Consider the following 24,666-nt stretch of genomic DNA (forward strand, 5'->3'; position numbering starts at 1 on the left):
TTTTGTAAGCCCACGTTCTAAGCTTAATTTATGTTTTGGCGTGTACAATTTCGAGGATGTTGTGTTTTACAATCATGGAGGGCTCTTCCTTTCTTTTCTTTTTTTTAATCTTTTACATTTACATATAAGAAAATTAGATGATATTTAGTCAAATTAGTTTTTACTCAGCGTGAACATATCAAAAAAAAAATGGTAAGGCAGAAATGATAACTGATAAGTGATAACGGAGCCTACCTCTACTTTAAAAAATGACGGAACAAGGTGAGGCAGCGCGCTCTTCCCAAATGGCTAAATCCTAAATCTACGTCTCCAGCTCACAATAGATTTGAACCATGGCAGTAAATATAACATGTGGTCTAATTTTCCGATACAAAGAAATAGTTAGAGGACAAAATTTAGTTATAAAATTAATTGTAATTTAAAGTTACAACATTTTTTTTTAAGAGAAAAATGTTACAACTTTACTTCATAAAATAAACATTACTAACAATAAATTGTCTTATCATCTGGCCAAACACACACACATAATTAAGGGAACAATAATTTTTTTGTTTTTTTTGTTTTTTGTTGTTTTTTTGTTTTTTTTTTATAAGATAGAATTTCTACTCTATCCTAATCTAAGTGTATATAAATGTGAAGCTCCCTTCTAGAGACTTAAACCCCGGCCTTTGCCCCCCACACCTCACAAGTATTTATATTTGTGGAGCAACCACCGTACCAAGGGTGCACGGTGATTTTAAGATAGTTTTGACCTATGGCGTCCGCTCTTGATGATAGCTCATTATCATCAAACCATGACACTAATCAATTTTTAGTGTAGGCGGAAATTGAATCCCAAATCACTTATACAACCATCAGAGACTTTACCAGTTGAGCTAACTGAAACCCACAAGGGAACAATAATTTTAAAATACCCATTATTAAGGAAAAAAGTTTACCACCAGATTATTTTAGAAGAAAATTCTACCCACTACAAGCAAAAGACTATTTAAGTGTACTTTTAGTCACATGAATAATTTATGAATCATATAATTTATTTAAATAATATTCATAGATGATCTTATGAATCACAATGTAGGTAATTAATTTGAGGAGATCCCTCTTAATTAGTTTGGAGAAAAATTGTTCTTACTTTAAATTCATAAATCATTAATATAGAAGTGCAAGCAAAACTTTTCATTGCTTATGCATAATTTCCTAATCGGGTTTCTTTTTTGTGTGATAATTTGATAGTTATAATGGGAATGAGAGATTTTTTTTCTTTTTAATACAAAATAAAAATTCTACTCTAGTTTAATCTATGTATGTATGTGTGTAAAGCTCCCTCCTCAAAACTTAAACAATTTTCCCTGAGAATGGGAGATTTAAACATTGAATGTCTCCATTAAAAACACTAAAAAATGTCAGTTAAGTTATAAGACTCTTAACAATTAATCTCTTGTTAGAATTTGTTTAACATTAAAAATATTTTTAGCGATAAAAATGCACTAGTTATTTCCATATGTTGCTTATAATTATCAAAAAGCAAATACTCTAAGTTGCTTACTAACAAGTTTTTCTTTTTGCTACATACATCACGATGATTCTGAACTGCACTCTGTTAACTACCAGCTATTCCTAGCTACACATCAAAATCCTGATAAACAAAAAGTGCCTCCTCTGATGGTGAAAACACTAAAAGTCAATCATGACGACCATGGGTCCAGTTTGGCTTCCAATTGGTGACTATAGCTTGCATTTGACGACTATAATGAGATCCCATTTTTATATTCCTTAGTGGAATGCCAAATGTACAGGGAAAACTGGAATGGAATGGAGTACAATTGCAGTCTCACATAAGAGGAATATTCAGGTCAATTCTTGTGCACATTTCACCACTTTTGATCTTATTACGCTTGGAGAAGTACAGATTCTCCTTCTAGCGTTGGAGAAATTATAATTTCTCCACATCACTTGTCCACTTTTGATCTTATAATTTCTCCTAGCGTTGGATGTAGATGAGAACTGTTTAGACAATTTGCGTGCAGATCTGAGATCTTAATCAACTGAATAGCTTTTTTTTTTTTTTTTTTTAGAAACAATCAATTGAATAGCTGATAAGTCGATGTGATTTTCATGATCTTGAGAAGACAAATCCCACATAACTATGCTGAATCTCAACAAACTAAACAATCATAATTTATTATTAGCTTTTTTTTTTTAATTCTATTTTTAATCTTACGAGGCAATTAAAGTTGTCAAACATCCACATTAATTACCTATCTTGGTTGATTCAATTATTTTTTTGAAATTGGGAAAAAAATAGTTTTGATAATCCAATTATTTTATTTATTATAGTATAAATTAATACCTCATCCAATGAGGAACTCACACGACAGAACCTCAATCTATCTTATTTTTACACGGTGTGATTTCACTGATTTGAGCTAAAACACAGGTAAATTGCAATATCCATTCTAAACTGTTACTTAAGTTGCGATGTACTCCTATAATTTTTTATTTATTTTTTAATAATTCAGTAGTTGCAAGGGGTGAAAGAATTAGAATCTTGATGTCATGAACACATGAAGAAGTACCAATTAGTTGAGTTACAAGATTTTTGACATACCCCTTTTATAATTTGAACTTGAGCAATCCACCCCTTAATATTGACACTTCAAATTCTAGATAGCTCATTATAATCAATTGTTTTTAAATTATGAGTAAAGGTGATTCTTATAATAAAAATAAAAGGAAAAAAGAAGAAAAGGTGCTTAAAAAATAATTGACGATTGTATAGAGCTCCTGAGTTATTCTTCTTCCTCATACTAGTACTAGTTACTCTACTTTTAATTTGAAGGCAATTGAAAAATGTGGTGAGTTATTTGAAAATTAATACCACCTCAGTTTTCCATTAGGTCATGTATGATAAAAGTTAACAGAAGTAGAAAAATTGATATAAACTGGAATGTGTATTATCCAAAAAAAGAGAGATATAAATTGGAATGTGTACAAACTTTTAGAAATGAAAATGAACTTTGTAGAAATTTTAGGGATGAAAATAATATTTTAACCAATTTTTTTAATAAAATGTTATATTTATACTTGATAGGAGGCAAAAGAATCTATAAATCCAATCCAAGATAGGGCAAACTAATCTTAGCTCCCATATTAAATGAGTTTTTGCTACCCCCCTTTTTCTCTCGTTTGGCTCAGCCTTTGACTATACCAAGTGTTACTTTAATGACACATTCCCTAATACTTAATCAAAATAACTTTCTTATAAATCAAAATAAATGAAAACCATATTGAAAATACCTAACCGAAACTTTAAGTAAAATCCCACCTCAAAATTAACCCATCACCCATTGTTATTACAAAGTCTATTATTTTGTTAAGAGTATTGTAATCTATTGACATTGTCCGATTTTTCCCATGAGAACAATTGAGTTTCAAATTCCTTCACTTTCACTCGTTGTAACTTGTAAGCACACAAAAAAAGAAAAGAAAAAAGAAAAGAGAGAGAGAGAGAGAGAGAGAGAGAGAGAGAGAGAAGTATGTAATTTTAACTAATTAATGTTGAAATTACAATTTAAGAGGTCCCCGCAACATGAAAAATATTAAAGCTTGAGAGCTAAGCAAATTATAAGAGAGAGCGAGGTAGGTTTTAAATTACATACATAAAATGATGTCATTATTCATTACCACTCGCCATCACTGGAATCCCAAAAAATATTAATGATATGTTTGGATGACAAGATTAGGGTACATGGATTTGAATTTAAGTAATTAAAATCAAAATACCTTGTTTAAATCATTTACAAAGAATCAAGGATTTGAATTTGACAAATCCAACAAGTATTTTTTTTTTTTTTTTAAAGAGAAAATGTGGATTTCATTCAAGAAGAGAAATTGAAATACAACAAAGAGAAAGTACAAGACAGCCAACAAATTCATAAATTAGGGAGGGTGTTGATGGTGTAGTTGTTGGAGCAATTGAGGGAAATTCCCTCCAGACCTGTGAGGTTCCAGTTGACCTTGTAAAAGGAGCAAGATCATGAGCTGCTCTATTGTGTTCCCTTTCAAGTGATGAAATTTCCAATTGCAAAAGGAGCGGAGAGAGTTGAGGATCCCTTGGAGGATGTGACCGAATTCTCCATAAAGTATTTTAAATTTTAAAATTCTTGAATTTCAAATAATTTCTTAATCCATAGAATTTTAGAAATTCCTTTAACATACTTAAATATTTATGAATTTCGAATTAAAACATTTCAAATTTATCACTTTAAAATTAAAATTAAAATTTAAGTATCCAAACGCAACTAAAAAAGTCACCATATAAATCTTACTAATTTTTAACAATATAATAATAAATAAATTTAAGAATCAGAAAACTCAAATTCGCTTCCCGTGTTCATATTTCTGCGTCCACGTTTTGCTTCCAGCGTTTTCTTTGTTTTTTTTTTTTTTTTTTTTTTTTTTTCTTTTGTCCGCATATGTTGACTTTAGGGAACAAAATACACTGTTATGAACAGTGTATATATTGTTCATGTACTGTATATATACTGTTTATATATTAAAAAATATTAAAAATGGGTCTCACGATACTATTCACACATTTAAAAATTATTTTACTACAGTGTTTTCAGTTTTCAGTTTCAGCAACAATAATCTCAATCCAAACGGACCCACGGTATTGTTTCTTTTGTACGAATTTTTTTTGTAAATAACAATAAATATTAAAAAATTTAGTTAATTGTCACATTTCAAAACAATTTTGAAAACTAGCATCTCGAGTGTCTAAAACTCGAGTTCAAAGATAAAACTCGAGTTTTTAAGTCTCGATTTGTAAGTGAATTAACTTAAAGTGGGAAAAAAATCAGGCTGAAAATCGAGTTTTAAAAACTCGATTTCCATTAATTGAGAAAAAACGCTGCTATAGGTCAGTAAAACGTCACTATAGGTCTTAAAAACGCCACTATAGGACCCCCTAAACCTATACTTTAAAAAAATTTTTGCAGAAAAACGCCGCTATAGGGATTTAAAACGTCACTGTAAGGCTTAAAAACGCCACTATAGGTAAAATTTTTTTCATGGAAATCGAGTTTTAAAGACTCGAGATCTATGTGGCATTTTCACAATCGCAAGTCGAGTCTTTTGGACTCGAGTTATAATATGGATCTCGAGTTTCTAAAACTCGAGATGTTAGTTTTCTTAATTGTTTGAAAACGTGCCTAACTTACTATTTTGAATGGCTGAAGGAATCTAATATGCACAATACCTCCTTTTGTACTTCTTGCCAAAACCTCCTTTGGGATCTCCATCTTTCCCACTGAAAAAATCACAGGCTTTTCCATCCATGGAGTTCAGACCCCGCAATTACATTGCCGAACGACAGTCCCACGCGCTTCCTCGCCTACGCGCCCAAAACCATCCTCTCTCCGCTCCATCCTCACCTCTCCTTAGCCAGGTCCAACTCACTGTCTCTCAAATTTTCCGTTTCTTTTTCGTTGTCCTTAAGCACTTGTTTGGATGCTAAGAAAATCTAGGGGAAACAAAAAAAAAAAAACCTGTTGCAACCGAAATTTTTAAATTTAGATTAATTCAGTCTCTGCAGCCAGTACGCCCAATTGGCTTAGTATTTTGGCGCCAGATTCTGACCATTATTTCGTTTTCTCATGAATAAATTTCTCAGCAACCAAACAGAGCATACATTATTTTTCGTTAACTACAATTATATACGTGCTACTTAAGATACATAACAAAATTGATATTAAACCAAGTAATTTTTTTTTTTTTTTTTTTTAATTTGGCTATGGCTAGGTGGTGAAATTGTTAAATCATGAGTATTCAATTGCACCAAATAGGACATGGATGTGGTACTGTTTAATATGCATTCTATAGACTAAGCCATGAGTTTGGGGGTTACAGTAAGACTGCCTACTAATCACCGCTCTCAAACCCCGCAAAAGTGGGAGATGGGTACACAACCTTTTTAGACTAAGCTATGAGATGCATTGCAGTTGTGTCGGAATATTTGAGATATATGTATATATGTGCACTTGTGCCCACGCATGTGCGTGGGTGCCTATTTATGCATGCGCTCGCATGTTTGTCTATGTGCGTGCATATGTGCTAAGACTACCTACCAATCATCTCTCCCAGACCCTGTAGAATTGGGAGTCAGATACAATCTTTTCGGACTTAGCAAAAAGATGCATCGCAATTGTGTTGGATATTTGAGATATATGTATATATGTGCACATGTGCCCACACATGCACATAGGTGCCTATTTATGCATGTGCTCACATGTTTGTTTGTGTGCGTGCGTGTGTGCTAAGACTACCTATCAATCACCTGTCCCAAACCTTGCAGAAGTGGGAGCTGGATACAACCTTTTTAAACCAAGCCATGAGATGCATTGCAGTTGTGTTGGAATATTTGAGATATGTACATAGCTGTACACATGCCCATACATGTGTGCGGGTGCCTATTTATGCATACGCTCACATGTTTGTGTGTGCTCATGCGTGCGTGCCTGTTTATGTTTGTATGTTGTGTTGGAATATGTGAGGTGTATGTATGTATGTGTATTTATTTATGTATTGCATGCCTGTCTTTTCTGATCTTAAGGTGAATTTTGAGGTGTTACATTCAATGCATCATCATGTTATAAATGTATTGATTTGTGGATTGAGTTTGGTCAACAAAGTGTAATTTTCTCTTGACAAAGTTCAATTATGTCTTGTAATAGGTTGATGTTTTGGATCATGGAAACAATGACTTTTTCGACCCACTGAGGAGATCAGATAATAATGCGACAGTTTCTAAAGATGATTTTCAAGATCATGAAAATACTTCTAGTGAAACTTCTACTCAACTCCCGACAAAGGAATGGATGTCTTTCAAGAGATTCTTAATGCAGAGATTTCCTGTCTCCAAAATGGTTTCAATTTCTTCAGTAAGTATACGAATAATTTCCCTTGGATTTTTCAACTTCCTAGTTGATACTTATATGTCTTGCAGTTTTTGCTGAAGACCGAGGACATGTCAAGTGTTTTTAAGCCTTGCATACTTGTGTTTTGGTGGTGCACTGATGTCTATATCATCAATTTTAACTTTGTACAGTTTTCATTATAAAATATTGCTTGATTATGGTTTCTTTGATGAAAGTTACTCAATTTATTACTGGCCAATTTAGGTTTCAGAACCATTAACGATACTGAGGTATATAAAATTATAGTCACGTTTTACCTATAAAAATAAAGTTATAGTCACGTTTTGTTGCCATAAGGGCTTTATTTATTTATTTTTTAATCATTTGATGTTTTATGCTAGGATTTATAAAGACTACTATAGTGCTGAGGTAACGTATTACTAAATATTATTCTTTGGTTAAAGGAGTGCATTTAAATTTATTACTACTCATCAAAAGATTTGGATTATATTAAAATGGCTGTTCATAATGATAGTCTAGATGTTGGTTTCACCTTCTAGTCATTTCTAGCATAAATTTAAATAGAATCCTGAAATGTTTGAAGCATTGTTGATGCATGGGAGACTACTTATAAAAAAAATTGTTGATGCATAGAGACAATGCACTTAGATGGTACTTTTTTTTCGTAGTTCCAAAAAGGCCAATGTTAAAGAGTTTACCTGAATTCAAGTTTCCGGTCTTTGTTGGGCTGTAATGGTTCAGTTCATCTAGTTTTAATATTAATGAGTTGACCATCAATCATTATAATACTTTCTTTTATGGCTTCCTAGTTAAGCATGATCTTCCTAGCATTATTGAATCAAAAATTCTGGCAAGAATATGTTAGGAAAACTACAACTCGAAAATGTTGTGGTGAAGTAGGGAATACATATGGTTGTCCTGAACAGTTTAATCAGCTGTATTATAGGGTTGAGAAGGATATCTATATGGGTCAAGATCAAGTTACACTTGGTGTAACTCTTTATTTCTGCTGCATCATTTAATAACTTTTTCTTGGACAAATATATTGAAAACTCATCATGGGTTACATGTTTTCTTTGTTCTTAATATGCATGCAAAATCTGTATTACCAATCCATAAACTCATTTTATTATATAATTTAAAAAAAAAAATTGGAATGTAAATTTTTTATAGATTAGATAGTTATTGATCTTTGATCATATTGATAGTTTGCAAGCATGGAGGGAGGATATAAGGAGACAATGTAGTCTAACAGTAGATTTGTAAAAAAAAAAAAAGGTTATTAAATGGTGTAACATTCACAAAGGTTTTGGTAATTTAAATTTGGACCTATACCTCTGTGTGTGTGTGTATGTGTATAGTTATCAGATTTTGTAGTAGAGCTGCTGTTTTTTCTCTTCAAATTTTCTTCTTCTAAGACATAACATTTTCTCCCTTTTAAATTTATTTACAGATATCCAATGTGATAATGAAAGGTGCAAAGGGTATGGTGGCTTGCTCTCCTCTGTTTTTTTTTAGTTGATATTGTTAGAATTATGATTAAATTATTAAATTTACCATTTCTAAACAACTTAACTTTTGGGGGAATTGGTAAATTATCATGGTATTAGAGCAGCAGGTCTTGACTTTGATCCCTATCTGCACTCTACCTCCTATTTAAAATGTTAAAACTCCCACGTTTTAGGCTTCACTTATTAAGGGGGAGTTTGGACTCACACATGTGGGGGAGTTTTAGAATTATGGTTAAAAGATTAAATTCACCAATTCCAAACAGCTTAAGCTTTTGGAACAAATAGTAATTTAAAATATATCAAGTTTTATCAATGGCAAGAATGCTTTGTTTATTTTAGTTCGAATTGCTTAAATTTTTGTCAGGAGCAACCATATTACTTTTAATTGCAGTTTTTTGATGATGCCAATTTGCAGCATATGATAAATCTTCAACAAATATGCATCTAGAGGAACTAGAAGATCCGGAAAAATATGCTGAAGAAGGTGTCAAGGTCATCACTCGGCAAGAGTATGTCTCTCGATTGCATGAGCTCAAAGATGAAATTAATCGTTCTTGGCGTGCTAATGACCGTGTAACATCTTTGAAGTTATCTATAAAGGTGAGTTTAATATGATATGGTAAACTTTTTGTATATATAATTTTTTTATGCCTTTTTTGATTATTGAGAATTTGTGGGAATGATCAAGCATCTTTTTGTTATATATCTCTTGTTCTATAATATATTTATTAAGAAATCTGTAGCAGTGGCATATTATTTATTCACTAAGAAACAGTTGGTGAAGTTAATTTAGCCATGCTTCATTCTCACTTTGGCTGAATGTTTCCAATTAATTGGTATATGAACTTGATCTATGATGCCTCATATTGATTACTATTTGAGTGTGTGTGTTGTGGGTGTGTATTGAGCATATATTGGGTCAATCTAGTCTTTATATATAACTACAAGGAGTTTCAACTATGACTACATTAGTCCATTTGGGTATAATGCAAATGTAGTCAGCATTTTTGCTTGCGTTGTTACAAATGGTATCAGAGCAAACATGGTAACCTCGTGTGGGCTTGAAGACATTCCACAACGTGGGGGAGATTGTGATGCCTCAATTTAAAATTGAGTTGGTTGAGTGTGTGTTGTGTGGATGTGTGCTGAGTCTTGCAACGAGCATATACTGGGTCGATTTGGGCTTATAAACAACTACAAGGAGCCTCAGCTATGATTAGACTTGTCCTACCCATTGTTACCTATTAAGTTAATATCTTTTTCCTTACATTACCAAAGGAGAGTGAAATAAAAAATAAATGATATGTCATTAAGTGATATCACATTCCTTCTTTCTGCAGGTTGCTAGGCTTTTGATGGATACATCAATTTTACAATTTTATCCTACGCTTTTTGTTCTTGCTATGGATATAATGGATATGCTTGGGGATATGGTATGGGAGCGAATCATGTGGAAAGCTGAATTTGCTGAAGATGGAACCAGACTCTGCTCCTTACCAGGTCTTTCATCATTTTGTATCTCTCTCTCTCTCTCTCTTCTTTTTCTTTATAGTAATGCAATGGGGATTTATGCATCTAAAGAATTGGAAATATTAAGGCAGGACATGCATAAATAGCATGTCTCAATTGGAACAGAGTTATGAGATCTGAACTGAGGTGGCCATTGAAATGGAAACCTGATGTTCTGCTTAGCCATTGTTTTCAGTCAGCTAATCTGACTGCTTATGATGAAAACTTGTTGGAATCTGTGTGAACCATCTAGAATTTGCATAGGTTGTGAAACTTAGTCTTTATAGAATTGGTTGGGTATGGATCTCATGTTTAAAGGGTTTGCCTGGGGCATCTTAAGCTCCAGCTATCTGGTGACAAAGTTGAGTCTTTTAAAAGCAGATTGTGTTTGGTAAACCACTCACATTCTTAGGGTGGTTCAGCATTAGGCTAAAAATTGCTCCTTATTACTTTAAAGTTTGAAGAGTCTCATGGTAATTATCATGGGCTCCACACATTACTAGGGCGGTTCAGGACCAGGAATTAGAGTTTGTGGTCTTATTTTTTTGACTTTTTATGTTCCACTTTTATGTGTTGGGTTGGTGAGCATAGATTGTTATGGTCACATTCCAGAAATCATGGTTTTGAAGTTGGCCTTGAGGTCAAATAGAAGTGTCTTTCTTCCTTGGAAGGCATTTGGAAGGTCAAAGCTCTGTCAAGAGTAGCTTTCTTTACTAGGACTGTTGCATTAGAGAAGATTTAGTGACAGAGATTCTTAGAAAAACAAGGATTGTTGTGGTTGATTTGTGTTGCATGTTTAAGACTAGCAGGGAGACAGCATACCATCTTCTTATTTATTGTAATATAGCAAAGGTCCTTTGGTTTTTTATGCTCTGGTTGTTCAGTAACATGTGGACTATACCTGGAACAGTAGTTGAATTATTGGCATGCTGGATACGACAGTTTGGAGGACTGTAGTGGCGAGATAGAAAAGGTTGTTCCTTTATATGTGTGGTGAATTTGGATTAAGTGGTAGCTACAAGTTCTTTCATTTTTTCAAATTTGTTGGTGTTCATTGAACTCCTAAACTCAGGGGTCTCAGTGTCATTTCCATGTACATATTGTACTATTAATTTCTAATAAAATCACTACTTCTCTGAAAAAACAATGATAAAGAAGAAAAAACAATTTTCTTCTTTAATCATTTTTTTTCAGATGGAAGAAAATGGGTCAAGCTCAATGTGAGTGTCAATTTCTATGAGTTGAATCTAAATTCTTGATGGATTTATAGGAGAAACATTCATTCTATTTTCTGGAGACTACTCTTTGAGTGCGAATGATTGATGTAAGAAGCCTTGAAGTGTTCTATGCATATTTGGGTAATCTTAGGATAATAACATGTAATGATCTCTCAGTTCATATCATTCATGCATGGTTTTAAGAATTTATTGCTGATATTTTCTCAAATCTTATGACTGTATGTCAACATGATTAAAGGGCATGATAAACTGCCATGTTGTGAAGAATGAATGAATGAAGTAAGAGCCTGTTGGGTGGTGTTTTTTTGTACTGGTAGCATCTAGAACAGAGCAGCAGATCTTCAAGGCCTTTGATAATTCAAACTTAGTTGTGGCTCTTCCTCTTCTGCCCTTCTTTGCTTTTTTCCCCCTACTTGTTGCTGAATATTTTATTTAATCCTTCTTCAACAAGTTAGGTCTACGCAACACAACATTGTTAGTTTTATATTTTTGGTAGTGGGTTGATAGTTTTTCCTGAGCTTTTATTTTTTATTTTTATTTTTTTGGATTTATGGCAGATAACTTTCAAGCAAGTGACATTTGCTCTGATGCCAAAGAAACTTGCAATAATTGGTTCTGCAAAATTGGTTCCATCCGGGAGCTTCTTCCACGCATGTGAAGTCCTCTTTTCTTAGTCTCTATATTTAGTATCCTTGTAGTATTGACTGATGCTAGTAATGTCAAGTTGTAATCTCTTCTACTCCTCTTGCTCGTCATTTATTATGGTTTTTTTTTTTTTTGCCTATGCTTTTCTCCCTTCCCCCTGGTTCCTATGTTTTGTTAAAGAAAGTGTCATGTTTGTTTCTGGTTGGCAATTTATTTCAATCACTAATAATTATGAAAATTACCCATATGCATACAGGAGCAGCACACACTGGACCCAATTTCTTAATATGTGATTGTTCCAATAGACTTCCAAAGTTATTTGGCAGAATTTCTCTCTATATCTGCCTTGTATTTTTCATGCAAATGCTTATTAGAATTTATTTTGGCTTTTCTCCTCAATCTCTCTTTCTCTGAGATTTTTCTTTCTTTAATTGGTTGTTTACTTGATGTTGGACTTCAGTTATTTAGAGCTGGCTTTATTGCCTTGCTGGCGTTTCCTGGTTGACAAACCTGAAGACTGTGTCCAGCGTTTGGTTATGATGACAAGAGGGTTAGCAGATCCATTGGCATCTGCCTACTGTCGTCTGTATATGACCCACTGTGCCCAGAAGTTGCCCTCATGTGATATAGGTACACATTTGTATTCTTCATGCATACAGAAAATGCATGCATAACTGACCAATGACATACTGTCCATTAGTTGCATTCCTGCTCAAATATGCAAACATTATTAGCATGTGCCATGGATAAGGCATAACATGGAGTGGGTTTGGCCCAGTGTGGTTCAGGTTCATATATCCTAGATTCTGTTGACATTGGCTGGGCAATGTGCTAACAGTGGATTAAAAACCCAAATTAAGACTGAGTTGAATCTAGTTATTGCTAGAATTGAAACTGATACTTGCTTTGGTGGCTATACAGCTTTAAATCTATCTTACTACTTTTTAACTCAGAATATCCATTTAGGAAAAGATCCTTGTTGGTTAATGGTTGAATGGAAATTATGCCCTCTGAAAATATTTTCTGCAGTTCTTGGTGAAATTCATATGGTAATTCCTGAACTACATATTCTTTTCTTATTTTCACTGAATATTGGGCTTCTCTGATTGCCCTATTTTTAGTTTGTAACTTCATTAAAGAAAATGCTGCACCAGTGCAACCCAAGATGATTCCCACTTTTATAGAGGCAATTTAGACAAGTGTAAAAAATTATTAATTGGAATCCTGCTAATCTGAAGGTGTGCCCAAATCCTGTGGCTTGACCTGGATTTTTGTGCTGTGTTCTACATTTAGTAATTGATAATCCTGTTGAGACATGTTCCATTGCGGATCATGTGTAGCAGGCTATTCATATGTCCACCACCCCCCCCCCCCCCCGGTCCCCCTTTTCTTTCAACTCTTATCTACACTTGTATGTCTGACAATAATTTGACAGGATACCTAGTTAAATGTGTTAATGACATCAAGATTCTAGTGATGCGGATCATATCAGCCAAGGAAACAACACAAGGAAATATTACAAACAACAGAAGATTGCTTGTCACTCTGATGGAGCCAACCATTGAGTATATTATGAAATGCATATTTAAGGATGCTTCTCAGGTATATGCGGAGTTTCATGTGATACTCATACTTCCTGTCTCAAACCCTACCGTATGGTAGGGTTCTACATATCACTGTTAATATGTTTTTTCTGAACTCCTAAAATGCAAGAGTGAAAATATTGATTTATAAGAATTGTTTTCAAAATTCTTATTTTGATTCTTCTGAAGCCATTTCTTCCATTACATCTATCTAGTAATCTAAGAGTGCGCTAATGAAGTTATCTTAACCTTAATAGTAGGTTCTCTGACATGAACTAGTTGCTTTCTGCAATAGCTTATTTGATGACATTTGTACTGTATGTTTTGCAAGAGGCAAGTAGGTAATGTGCTTGTGGAGCTTGGGCTAGGAATGAATCAAGTGGAGTTGTTTGGGAGTTTCTGTTGCCTCTCAATTGTTCTGCATCATCTACTTAAGGAACTTCCTGCTGAAGTTGTTACTGCAAGTGCTGTGGAGATCCTTCATACCATTGAATGCAGCAATGATTATTCCTTTGATCAGGTGTTGTTCTTATGCTAATGACTCTTTGCGTAAGAAGTGGCACCTCCTTTACTTTGGCTGTTAATTTATTTATTTATTTATCCTGATATTTGATAGGCAGTTTATTTATTCATTTATTCTGTGGTGGGAGTAGTGTTTGAATTACAGGTTACTAGGATTCAGGCTTTCTGAAAGGAAATCTCAAAGGGACATTGTCCATGCTGTGGTTGATAAAGTTACTCAGGTCTGTAGAGTAATCTACGCCTATTCGCTTGATTTCAACATTTTTTTTTTTTTTTTTTTTTTTTTTTTTTTTTTTTTTTTACATTCTATGAGTTTTTGTAACATAGTTAGTTTTCTTACATAAAACCCTACTTTGGTATGTTAAGAGTAATCTTAGGTTTGGGTTCTTTCTCTTCAACTCATTATTGTTTTTTTGGAGTGGTATTTGTGTTCATTCTATCAAAGAGTCACATCTTATGTAACCTTTTGAAATGTAAATTTCACTATTTTTTAGATTACGCAATTATTTATTGGCATTTATGGTAGGGAAGAAATAATATTTAATAGTAATGGTTGATGTTGTAGCTATTTAAATACATTATAGGTCCTAAAATTCCCAATGCTATGCTGTTTTGAAATATTTTATTTATCTTTGTTTTATGAATGAGTCTATGTGTTTCAATGATAAATACAATATCAGGTTATGAGTGAAAGGAATAGCCTTGATGAGTACCTGAAGGTTGTGGATGCTTATGTGGATATTGTTCTTCAAAATCAGATGGTAAGTTTGGGTGGCCTTTGACACTGTCACACCTTTGGTTCTGTTTTTCACTTCAGTTCTATGAATAACTGTATTTATTGTGACACTTTTTGAGACTATCTTTGTTTGATGTGGCATTAAATTGTCGCAACTCTTTCCTACATGCAACAGTCTTAACTAGAACATTTGTTTGGTGCTTTTACTCATTATGAGTTTTTGTTTCCTTCTTTTATTATTTTTTCCCCTCAATGCTATTGCAGCACTGGCGGTCTTGTTCAGTTGAAGTAAACTGAACTTAATTCTTAATTCTATGTAAAATTAACATGCTCTTTAATTGCAACTGAGTCCCAGCACAGTCTAAAGTAATTAATTCTTTAAAAGCAACTTAGTTGTATATAATTCTTTAAATGCAACTGAGTCCCAGCACAAGTTAAAAAAGTAAAATCAAATGCCATCATTGTAACTTTGCATGTCGTTTTTAATTATTCTTTCTCTTGTTTTAATACTAGTTAACTGTAAAAAAGTTAAATGTTTGAAAGGATAATTCTACTTTCTTTTTTGATCTTATATACATCCAGATTCCCAAGTACTAAGGTAGTAAGGTTGCACCCCTTTTGTGCTATTTAATGAAATTTATTGCTTATCGAGAGAGAGAGAGAGAGAGAGAGAGAGATAGGCACTCTTCCCTTTTTGGTACAAGAGTGACTAATTTGAATAACCTCAGTATTCTACTTTGCTAAGTTCTACGGCTTTTTTGTTGGAATTTTTATGACATAGGTATAACTTTGGGTCCAAGGCAGTAAGAATAGTTAGGCTATGTTTTCTAGGATGAAGCTTGTTTGGGCTCTCTCTGCAATGTTGATATTTTTATTTGATATCCTTCCAACTTCAGTTGTTCTGTTATCAAGCTTGCTTACAGTATCGTGGATGTGAGCATTTGTATATCCTCTGAATCTATTCATTTGTGGCAGGACAACCATCTGAACACCATTTTAGGAGGTATTTCAAAGAGAGCATACAATAAAGTGGTCACTGAAGATGAATTGGCAAGCTTGCAATCCATCTTGGTGAAGATTCTTACTCATTTCAAGGTCTTAGAGGATGTATTCACCTTGGTATGCTTCTTACTCTCATAGTAGCTTTTATTTATTTATTTATTTTTCATGTGTATGTGTGTCTTGAATCTAATCTCTTGAGGAAAAGAATTCATGCGACCGACCCAATCTAATCTGATAAGGATCAATAGCCACCCCCAAATTTTGGAACTAAAGCTTTGTTGTTGTTCATATTTCATAAAATTGTAAATGAATAGTAATTTTATTTGCCTTTTTTGTTTCATGTTGTGTAGTTTGAGACACTTATATTTTTGTGAACTAAAAATGGGGTGATTAATTGTAAATGCTACTTTGTAGAACCATTTTCTGGAGATCTTAGATATAATGTATGGGAGCTCACGGAGCATTGTCAATATGCATATCCTCAACATGGCAACAAGGTACATTTTTCAACAACTATGTTTTCATACCCTGCTTTGTCTAGTTAAAGCCTGATCTTTATGTTGATGTGCCTCACTTTCCTATGCTACCCTTCACTGGGATTGGTTCCACCTGCCTACTGGACCAGCCACTACCTGTCTTCCCCTAGGTGGATAGTGGTAGGTAGGTAAGAAAGGTCTTCATAAGCACTCAGGTTGAAAAGCAGGCAACTGCACTCAGGTTGAAAAGCAGGCAACTGCTGGGGATGGATGGATTTGGAGCCAAACTTCATGGGGATTTAAAAAAATAATAATTAAAAAAGCAGTAAAATTCCACCCAGTTCCTCATCCAAATTTTTCCATGCAGCCAAAGACAGCCTTGAAGTAACACTAATGGTCCTTACTATGGAAATTGAGTTGTATGTGTAAGAGGAATGGGAAGACTATTGCTTATTTACTCCTACACAGCCCTGTAGCTAGAGATGTGGACTATGATGTTTTCACTATTTGGGGTTCATTGGTTTATGCCATGGGGGTTGTGGAGCTTTTAGCTAGCTGGTTGAGCAAGTTCAATAGACACAAAAATGTGGTAATTTGGAGCTTGATCCGTTTGAAGGGAATGAGAGGTTGATTCATTTTATTTTTATTTTTTAATTTGTTGCATGATTTGCTTGATTCTTGTACTTTCCTTGCAATTTAGTTTAGACATTTTGATGGTTCCATAGTACACTGCCTATGTGCTTTGGTTTTGTATTTTTTTCTTCCTTTTTTCAATGAAGCTCTTTACCTTGAAAAATAAATAAATAAATAAAAGAAGGATTGATGACACAATGCGATTGAATGATTTTAGGTCATAAAGTAACTTTTAGAACATGTGAGGCACTGATTTACAGAACAATCTGAACCAAATGTTATGTGACAGAATTTGGGTTTCAAAAACCTGGTAGTGTTGGAATCTCTCTTTTATTGGGTTTCAATATTGTATACATATAGATGCCTTAACTTAAACGTAGAATGTCATCCTCAGGGTAGGTTTATTATTGGTTCATATCTGGAATTTTTTTTCTTTCATAAATTAAACTTCTATTGCAAAAAAGAGATACTTCAGTACAGAGGAAATGTACAGGAGAGCCAGGTTCATATATCTGGAAACACCAACTACCAATCCTTCAAGTTTCATGATTTGATGTATTTGTATTTAGTATCTGGTAGATAAAATCCAGTGAGTACCTAAATATAGATATCTAGTTGGCTCCTCATACTTTATGACCTGGATTTCTTTCTAATTCTTGGTATGTTTGAAGATTTGATTCGATTTCCAGGTAGCAGTTATAGTTTATGCTTATTTCATTGTGCAGGAACGGTTCTATAAGTGATCCAACATCCATACAGCTGCTGTTTGAAATTTCACAAAATCTACATGATGATGGTGATTTTTTGAATATGAAAGATGATGATAACCAGCCAGCACGGTTGATTTCTCGTTTCGTCCATATGGTAAATAATTTCAAGCCCATGCTGATTTGCCCCCGGCAGTTGCTATCCTGTGACTATTTTGTGGCAATTCATATAATTGGATTGACATACATTGCTGCTCTTTATTTGTTAGGTTGACTATGGAACAGAGATGGAACGCCATTTATCATTTTTAGTTGAATGTCGTGGAGCTTTTAGTAGCTTAAATGAACTTAAGGTATGAATTCTTTCTTTTCTTTTTCTGAAACATGGATGAGCACAGTATCTATTTTTAATCTTATGGTCTTTGATATTGTGATATTTGTTAAATAGAAATTTTAAGAAAAAAAATCTTATTTATGTATCTGCATTGTGCTTTCTGATAACATGGCATTACTTGCTTCCCTTGTGAAGCTCATCTTCCTGAATTTTCGTACATTATGCAGTTTTAATTTATAGGATTATACTCAAACACTGAATCTATAGATGAAGCCATCCAAACATTATGCAGTCCACTTGTTGTCTGGAAAATTATGTGTTTCAGAAAAGAAATAGCATCAACTCAGTTGAGGTAGAAGGATTCTTGAGGATATTCTCGTACTTAAAAACTTTCATGCCCATATTTTTAGGGTAACTTAGAAGTTAAAAATAGGAAAAAGGATTGCTTTGTATAAATTCTTTTATGTAGATAATAAGATAACACAACCCAATAGCTCATGCTTTCATGTTCAAGAGAAGGGTTCAATGTATGCAGGGGTTAAGACAAACTGGTTGCTACTTGCTACCTGTAAGGGTTGCAGGGGTACATGCTACACCCAGAGAATTTGGTCTTATTCATGTAGTAAAGTGAGGAGGTACAGCTTGGTTCTTTTGGGGCAGTCAATCTTATTTATTAGGATAAAATGGCATGTAAGTATTGAATGTTTCATAAGGCAAAATAAACCAACTTCAGAAAGAGCTATAATTTGCTTAGAAGAATAAGAAAAAGGGAAGGAAAAAAAATGAACTCATGTAGACTTAAGGTTTTTTCCCCCCAATATGTCTTGTTCAAATGCCTGTCTTAGCACCATTTCAGGTTTTGCATTCAAGAAGGAAACAGTTACTAGAATGTCCATTTAACATTTCATACTAATGATAAATGATCATATTTGTTTTAAATATGCTCACACTTAAAAAGTATTCAATGTTTCATAAGGAAAAATAAACCAACTTCAGAAAGAGCTATAGTTTGCTTAGAAGAATAAGAAAAAGGAAAGGAAAAAAAGAAAAAGAAAATGAACTCATGTAGACTTAAGGTTTTTTTCCCCCCAATATGGTTTGTTCAAATGCCTGTCGTAGCACCATTTCAGGTTTTGCATTCAAGAAGGAAACAGTTACTAGACTGTCCATTTAACACTTCATACTAATGATAAATGATCATATTTTCTTATCAAAAAAAAGAAGAAGTAAATGATCATATTTGTTTTCAACATGCTGACACTGATTCAGCACTTCAATTTTCTGGCAGGAAACCCTTGTTCACTCCAGCAATTGTTTAGTGATTAAGGCTTTGAAAGATGCAAAAAAGCATCTTAGTTTTGTCAAATCTTGCATAGCATTTAGTGAAGTCACATTGCCTTCTATTTCAGCTGGGGTTAAACAGTTATATCTTTATCTTGAGACTGCTGAGGTAATTTTTCGTCCTTTGACATGATTAAGTTATTGAAACTAATCTGAATATTGATACTTATTCACTTCAACGTTTCAGGTTGCCTTGTTATGTGGTTTAGTCTCTCATTCAGATGGACTGATAGATTCCGCAATCAACTGTTTGCTAAGTTTAGACCTGATGGATGGTTAGTTCATCTCTATTTTGTGAAGCTTTGCATAAGTAGATCTTCAACAGCATTTGTTCTGTAACTTATGTGTGAAAACCAAGGATGACCTCCCTCCTTTAACGTAGGGCCTATAAGGCCATTCCACCCACCACCCCCCCTTGTTTCTTTCCTACATTTTCCTTAACATCTAATAGAAACATTTGCAATAAAAAATTAACGTTGTTTTGTGTGTGGGGGTCTAATGTAATGACCACAAATTTAGTGTATTAATCTATCTAAATGAATAGCAGATGTTGCACCTATTCTGGAAGGTCCTTGGCACTTTGGTAGCTGATTTTTCTCTCTCTTGCTCTAAGCAAGCTGAGAGTATATTTTTATACATATCAAGCTACATTAGCATTTAGCACATAGATAAAAACAAATATACAGAAATATGTGACATTGTAGTAAGTAGCATCACAAATATTTACACAAATATGTGTGAACATTAATTAACTATTGCTGGCTATTGAAATGAACAAAGCTCTGCAATGGGATATGGTTCTTGAATACAAACCTATGTGCATATTTATATGCATACATGTTCAAGTGTGTGTGTGTGTGTGTGTGCGCGCGCGCACATGTGTGTACATCTTTTAGGAAAATTTTTTTTTTTTTTTTTTTTTTTTTTTTTTTTTTTTTTTTTTTTTTTTTTTTTCTGTTGCTTTATTGTTCCTGTTTTTTTTTTGTTAATTTCTTTACTAGGAAGATGCACTTTAGAGCTCAAAATTAGAAAAAAAAGATTACATGGAATCTCAGACAAATAGTACCCATTGCCAATGTGTTTTATACATTTTTTCTTTAAAGATTTCCTTTCTTAATCTTCCAACTTGCTAATTTTTTATGTGTTTTTGCTTGTTTATGATTGCTCATAAATTTTATATTTCTTTATTTACTGATGTTGTAATGGTCATTTTGGTTGTAAATATATCAAAGATGAACATTTCCAAATTAAATTCATTGCTCAGTTGGATTAATTGCATCTGTAGGGTCCCGGACATCAATTGATGTTGAAGGCATACTCTCTGCAATTCAAAAGTTATGCAGCCACTTGGTTATGGTTCCAGGTGATTAATTCTTCTTTTTAATCCTCATCTTATATCCAAAATCTGTTTAGACTATGGATAAGTTTAGCTTAAGTTGCATGTTTATTTGAATGGTTTTCTTTTGGCCATTTTCCGATCTCTATGACTAGATCTAATCTGAGAGTGGAATCTTTCTTAATTTTTAGTTTTCTAACAATGTTTGTGAAAATAAAAATTTCTTAAAAAGAATGAAAAATGGAAACTCATTTTCAGATCATTAGCCAAATCTAATCTCATTTTGAATGATCAGAAACACTGATGAGCCTTTTTCATTTTTTCTTTTTTTCATGGTAAAAGGCTTTAGGTTTAGCGTATTCTACATAAGGTCCCTCACCTCCGTTTGCCACCCCAAGGGTAAAACAAATCCAAAGTAAATGAAATTTAAGGACTTTTACGTTGAGTGATAGAAGTGAAAATGACGGGCTAGTTATAACTTGTTTCTGAAATAAACATCAAGAAAGAGTACTTGAATTTATAAAGTTGGTGATTCCTTATTGGCAGTTATGGATGGTATCAATTTGAACGACAAAAGTAAGTTAGGATGCTGAAAATGCAAGTGATTGTGTTATTCTAGTCCATCTAACTGAGTTTTGGTATATACCCTCTAAGATGATATATGAACACCTATCGAGGTAGCTCTATAAATTCAGATATATAGAAAGACAAACAATAAACTACATTGATGCACAGAGTCGTCTTAATGCATTTTTTCCCTTTCAGTAATATTTTTGGAAAAAGTATTGATAGTTTGATACACAGAGTTCTCTTAATGCTACTTAAATTTTTTTTTTTTTTAAAAAGGGGGGTTTTCTTGATGCTCCAAAGACAGGGCTTTCACTTAAGAAAGGGGTTTTCTAAAATGAGCTAAACAATCGTATATTTGGGAAATTTTCTGTTGATGTGACGTTGTGTTACAATTAGTGCAATCTGTGTGTTTTCCAAGATCACAGTTTGAGATATCCTTCATACACTTTTTTTCCCTCACTTCATATGTTCCATCTGAAGGTAATTCTGAGCAAGGAGTCACCTACTTCCCAAATAACATACTATCTCTTGTTAATTCCAGATCTTGGTAAGCCTTCCATTGCATATTATGTCAACAACATTGCTCCATTTTCTCTTCTTTTCTTTTCCGTCTCTTTGTTATGGCTGTAGGTATTAGTTTGATAGTTGAAAATGTCACTGCAGGATGACACCAAGAATGAGGACAAGAGTTTTTTGCACAATTCTTACATTGACAGCTACACTATCTCAAAATAAGCTCCCATACCATGCAGATCATGGAGAGGTATATCTACACTCTTCTTTTTAAATGTGTTAATTTTACAATTTGAGAAATCCAAACTTTCAGACTTTTAAAACACGGTCAGAATACTGAAAATATGGGTCAAAAAGTTTTGAAATGCATGGATTTGAATTTCCTTATTATCAAAATGGAAGAAGATTTCATGTCTTCATAGTTTTTGCTTATGCTGGTGTCATCTTTTGTAAATATATTAGTTTCATTAAGCTTCGCAGGGATTTGCTACTGACATGATATAGACTCTCGCCAATGGCCTTTAGGCCTAATGGCTCTTCAATTCAGCATAAGTTTGGAGAGGTGAGCAAGTTTGTGGGTGCAAATCCCACCTGGTGCATTAATTAATTACCAAACCAAAAAAAAAAAAAAACCTTTTTAGTATTGACGGTTTAAAAAAGAGCTAAAAAAAGATGAACAAATATTAGTTAAATTAAAAATGATTAAGGATTTGATTTTGTTTTATTCCATAAGGCCACAATTGGGCCTTGTGGTGCCTAATTGAGTTTGATTCAAATTATGACCCGACCCAATATAAAATTGCTACGGTTTATGGGATTTTTTCTAGAGGTTTAGTCCATGGAACAAAGGCTTGGGCTAGCCCAAGCCGGAGTGCTCATGGACAAGCCTCCCTGGGGCCCCTGGGAAAAAAAATTTGGCTCGTTTTTAGCCAATTGGTGAATCTGTGAGCAGGATAAAAAAAAAAAAACTGTTGTTTGGAGATTAGGGTTTGGTGTGTTGTTGTGAGAGAGAAAACTATATTGTTGCATCTTATATTTTTTTCCAGTGAATTGTGAAATCCCTGCAACTCCATGGACGTAGACAAATTGCTGAACCACGTAAATATTGTCTTGTGTGATTGTTTGCTTTGATGCATATTTTTTTCTCTATTTTGCATCTCACAGATCTGGAAATTTCGTGTATATTCCCTATAGCCACTACTTAATATGCATATACAATTTAAATTTAGCTAACTCATACATGAATTTTAAATTTTGCTCCTTGTCAAATAACATGTAGTCCATGAAGAGTCTTTGGAATTTGCATGAACGGGTTGAAGTAATCATTGTAAAGAAAAAGCCTAGTTGTGCTGTTATATCTCATGTCTCCTAATAGATTCTTTCTTTTTCCTCCCAGATTCCTGGAAATGACCTATTATTTTTTGGTGATTCATCTTACTTACGAGAACTTGTGTCCTTTGCTGAGTATGTTCTTCAGAACCTGGTTGATACCATTCAGCAAGAGCCTTCGCAGGTAACTATGCCTTTCACTATATTATTGTATAAATTGACAATTTTAGATTTTACTGATGTATGATGCTGAATAAGGCGGCTCGTGGAAGCATGGCACTTGAAGCTTGCAATTGCATTGCATCGTCTTTCATGGTAAGCTCCTCTGTCATCTTTTTGACTAGCTATCAATTTTAGTAGATCAATCATCAAAAGGAATGGTACATGGCAAAGCAAGTGATCTGTGTGTAGGTTTCCCATGATGGTTCTTAGGCAGGCTTGTCCAGAGGCAATCCACTTTCAAGCAATTAAATAAACATGGAAAAATGTTGGTTTCCTTTCTCATGAATCTGATAAACCTTGGATGCTCTACTTGTCCTGCAATGCTCTCTCTCACAGCTTTGCCGTGCTGTACTGTGCATTGCCCTGCGATGTATACTTTTTTATTATTTTTTATTTTTATGTTTGTTTTTCTTCCTCATGGCTTTCTCTCTCTCTCTCTCTCTCTCTGGCAGTTAAGCAATGAAATATCCCAAGTCTGCTCCAAACTCATAGAAACTGCCAGGTTGTGTTTGAGCGCCAGTGACAAATATCTGCAGTCAACCATTACATTTTTAGACATAAACTTGCCGACGCCCATGGTGTCACCATCCATTACTGTCTGAATGATAGATAAAGGTATTATGATTTGTTAAATTGGAAGTCCACCTTGGAAATGTTCATTCTAATTCATAATAATTCTTTGATTGTGTGACAGTACTCTCAGTCTTTTCACAGGGTATAAAGTTTGTAAGAAAATGTATATTTTGTTCATAGAAGATATATGTCTTTATGGAAGATGGGGGAATCAACACAATTGTAGATGCTATTGGATTTAATAATGATTTGGGCTCTTGGAAGAAGCAGAGACAGTTCTTTGGAGAGTTTTGAAGCCTTGCAAAGGAAATTAGCTAGATTTTATAGTTTAGATGAGTATAGTATTCGTTTTCGTTGTACAGAGATACTAACTGGGCATGGTTCTCTTATTTCCATCTAATTACTTTTACATGATGTTTCACAAATAATTGAACATAGCTCCAATCATTTATCTTTCTTCTTTCTATCTTCCCTCTTTTTTTTTTTTTTTTCTTTTTTTTTTTCTGTTAAAGATATGTCAAATAGAAAAATGGTGTGTTAAATAGATTAAGAGTGCGTTTGGATTGCGCTGAAAACCAGCGCGTTTATGTTTTCCTGCTTTTTTTTTTTTTTTTTTTTTTTTCACACGTTTTCTAACTTTGTGAGGGCTGCGGTTACTGTTCATTGAACAGTACATGAACAGTAACCGCAAATTTTGACTTTTTCCATTTCTTTCAGCCAATCACAGCACGTCGTGTACTGTTCATGGACCCACAAATTTCACTTTTCAGCAACTTTTTCATTAAAAATGGGTCCCACGATACTATTCACACATTTAAAAATTATTTTGCTACAGTGTTTTTCAGTTTTCAGTTTCAGTTTTCAGTTTTCAGCTGTATCCAAACGGACCCTAAATGTCATTGTAAGTGATCAACTAAACTAAAAACTTATTCAAAACTTACAGATATG

General features: G+C 33.7%; 1 protein-coding gene across 5 annotated transcripts; it reads left to right on the forward strand.

Annotated features, from left to right (window-relative positions):
* The first annotated feature begins 5,270 nt into the window (after nucleotides 1–5,270).
* Nucleotides 5,271–24,177, forward strand: LOC115955712 (VPS35 endosomal protein sorting factor-like). 5 transcript variants are annotated; one of them, XM_031073976.1, is made up of 24 exons: nucleotides 5,271–5,449; nucleotides 6,735–6,941; nucleotides 8,392–8,422; nucleotides 8,865–9,049; nucleotides 9,790–9,949; nucleotides 11,754–11,850; nucleotides 12,302–12,471; nucleotides 13,277–13,443; nucleotides 13,756–13,944; nucleotides 14,078–14,167; nucleotides 14,627–14,707; nucleotides 15,658–15,801; nucleotides 16,099–16,181; nucleotides 17,519–17,657; nucleotides 17,770–17,853; nucleotides 19,123–19,284; nucleotides 19,363–19,450; nucleotides 20,461–20,538; nucleotides 21,562–21,628; nucleotides 21,745–21,844; nucleotides 22,991–23,107; nucleotides 23,182–23,238; nucleotides 23,598–23,760; nucleotides 23,840–24,177. In XM_031073976.1, the coding sequence occupies exons 1-23, from the start codon at nucleotides 5,339–5,341 to the stop codon at nucleotides 23,745–23,747; spliced, it is 2,757 nt and encodes a 918-aa protein (XP_030929836.1). In that variant the 5' UTR covers nucleotides 5,271–5,338; the 3' UTR covers nucleotides 23,748–23,760; nucleotides 23,840–24,177. The 5 variants fall into 5 exon arrangements, with proteins under 5 accessions (XP_030929836.1, XP_030929838.1, XP_030929837.1 ...); XM_031073978.1 differs by having other exon boundaries at nucleotides 23,849–24,177; XM_031073977.1 differs by having other exon boundaries at nucleotides 23,860–24,177.
* The last annotated feature ends 489 nt before the right edge of the window (nucleotides 24,178–24,666 follow it).

The sequence above is a fragment of the Quercus lobata genome, chromosome 8 (genome assembly GCF_001633185.2).
Source record: "Quercus lobata isolate SW786 chromosome 8, ValleyOak3.0 Primary Assembly, whole genome shotgun sequence".
NCBI lineage: Eukaryota > Viridiplantae > Streptophyta > Magnoliopsida > Fagales > Fagaceae > Quercus > Quercus lobata.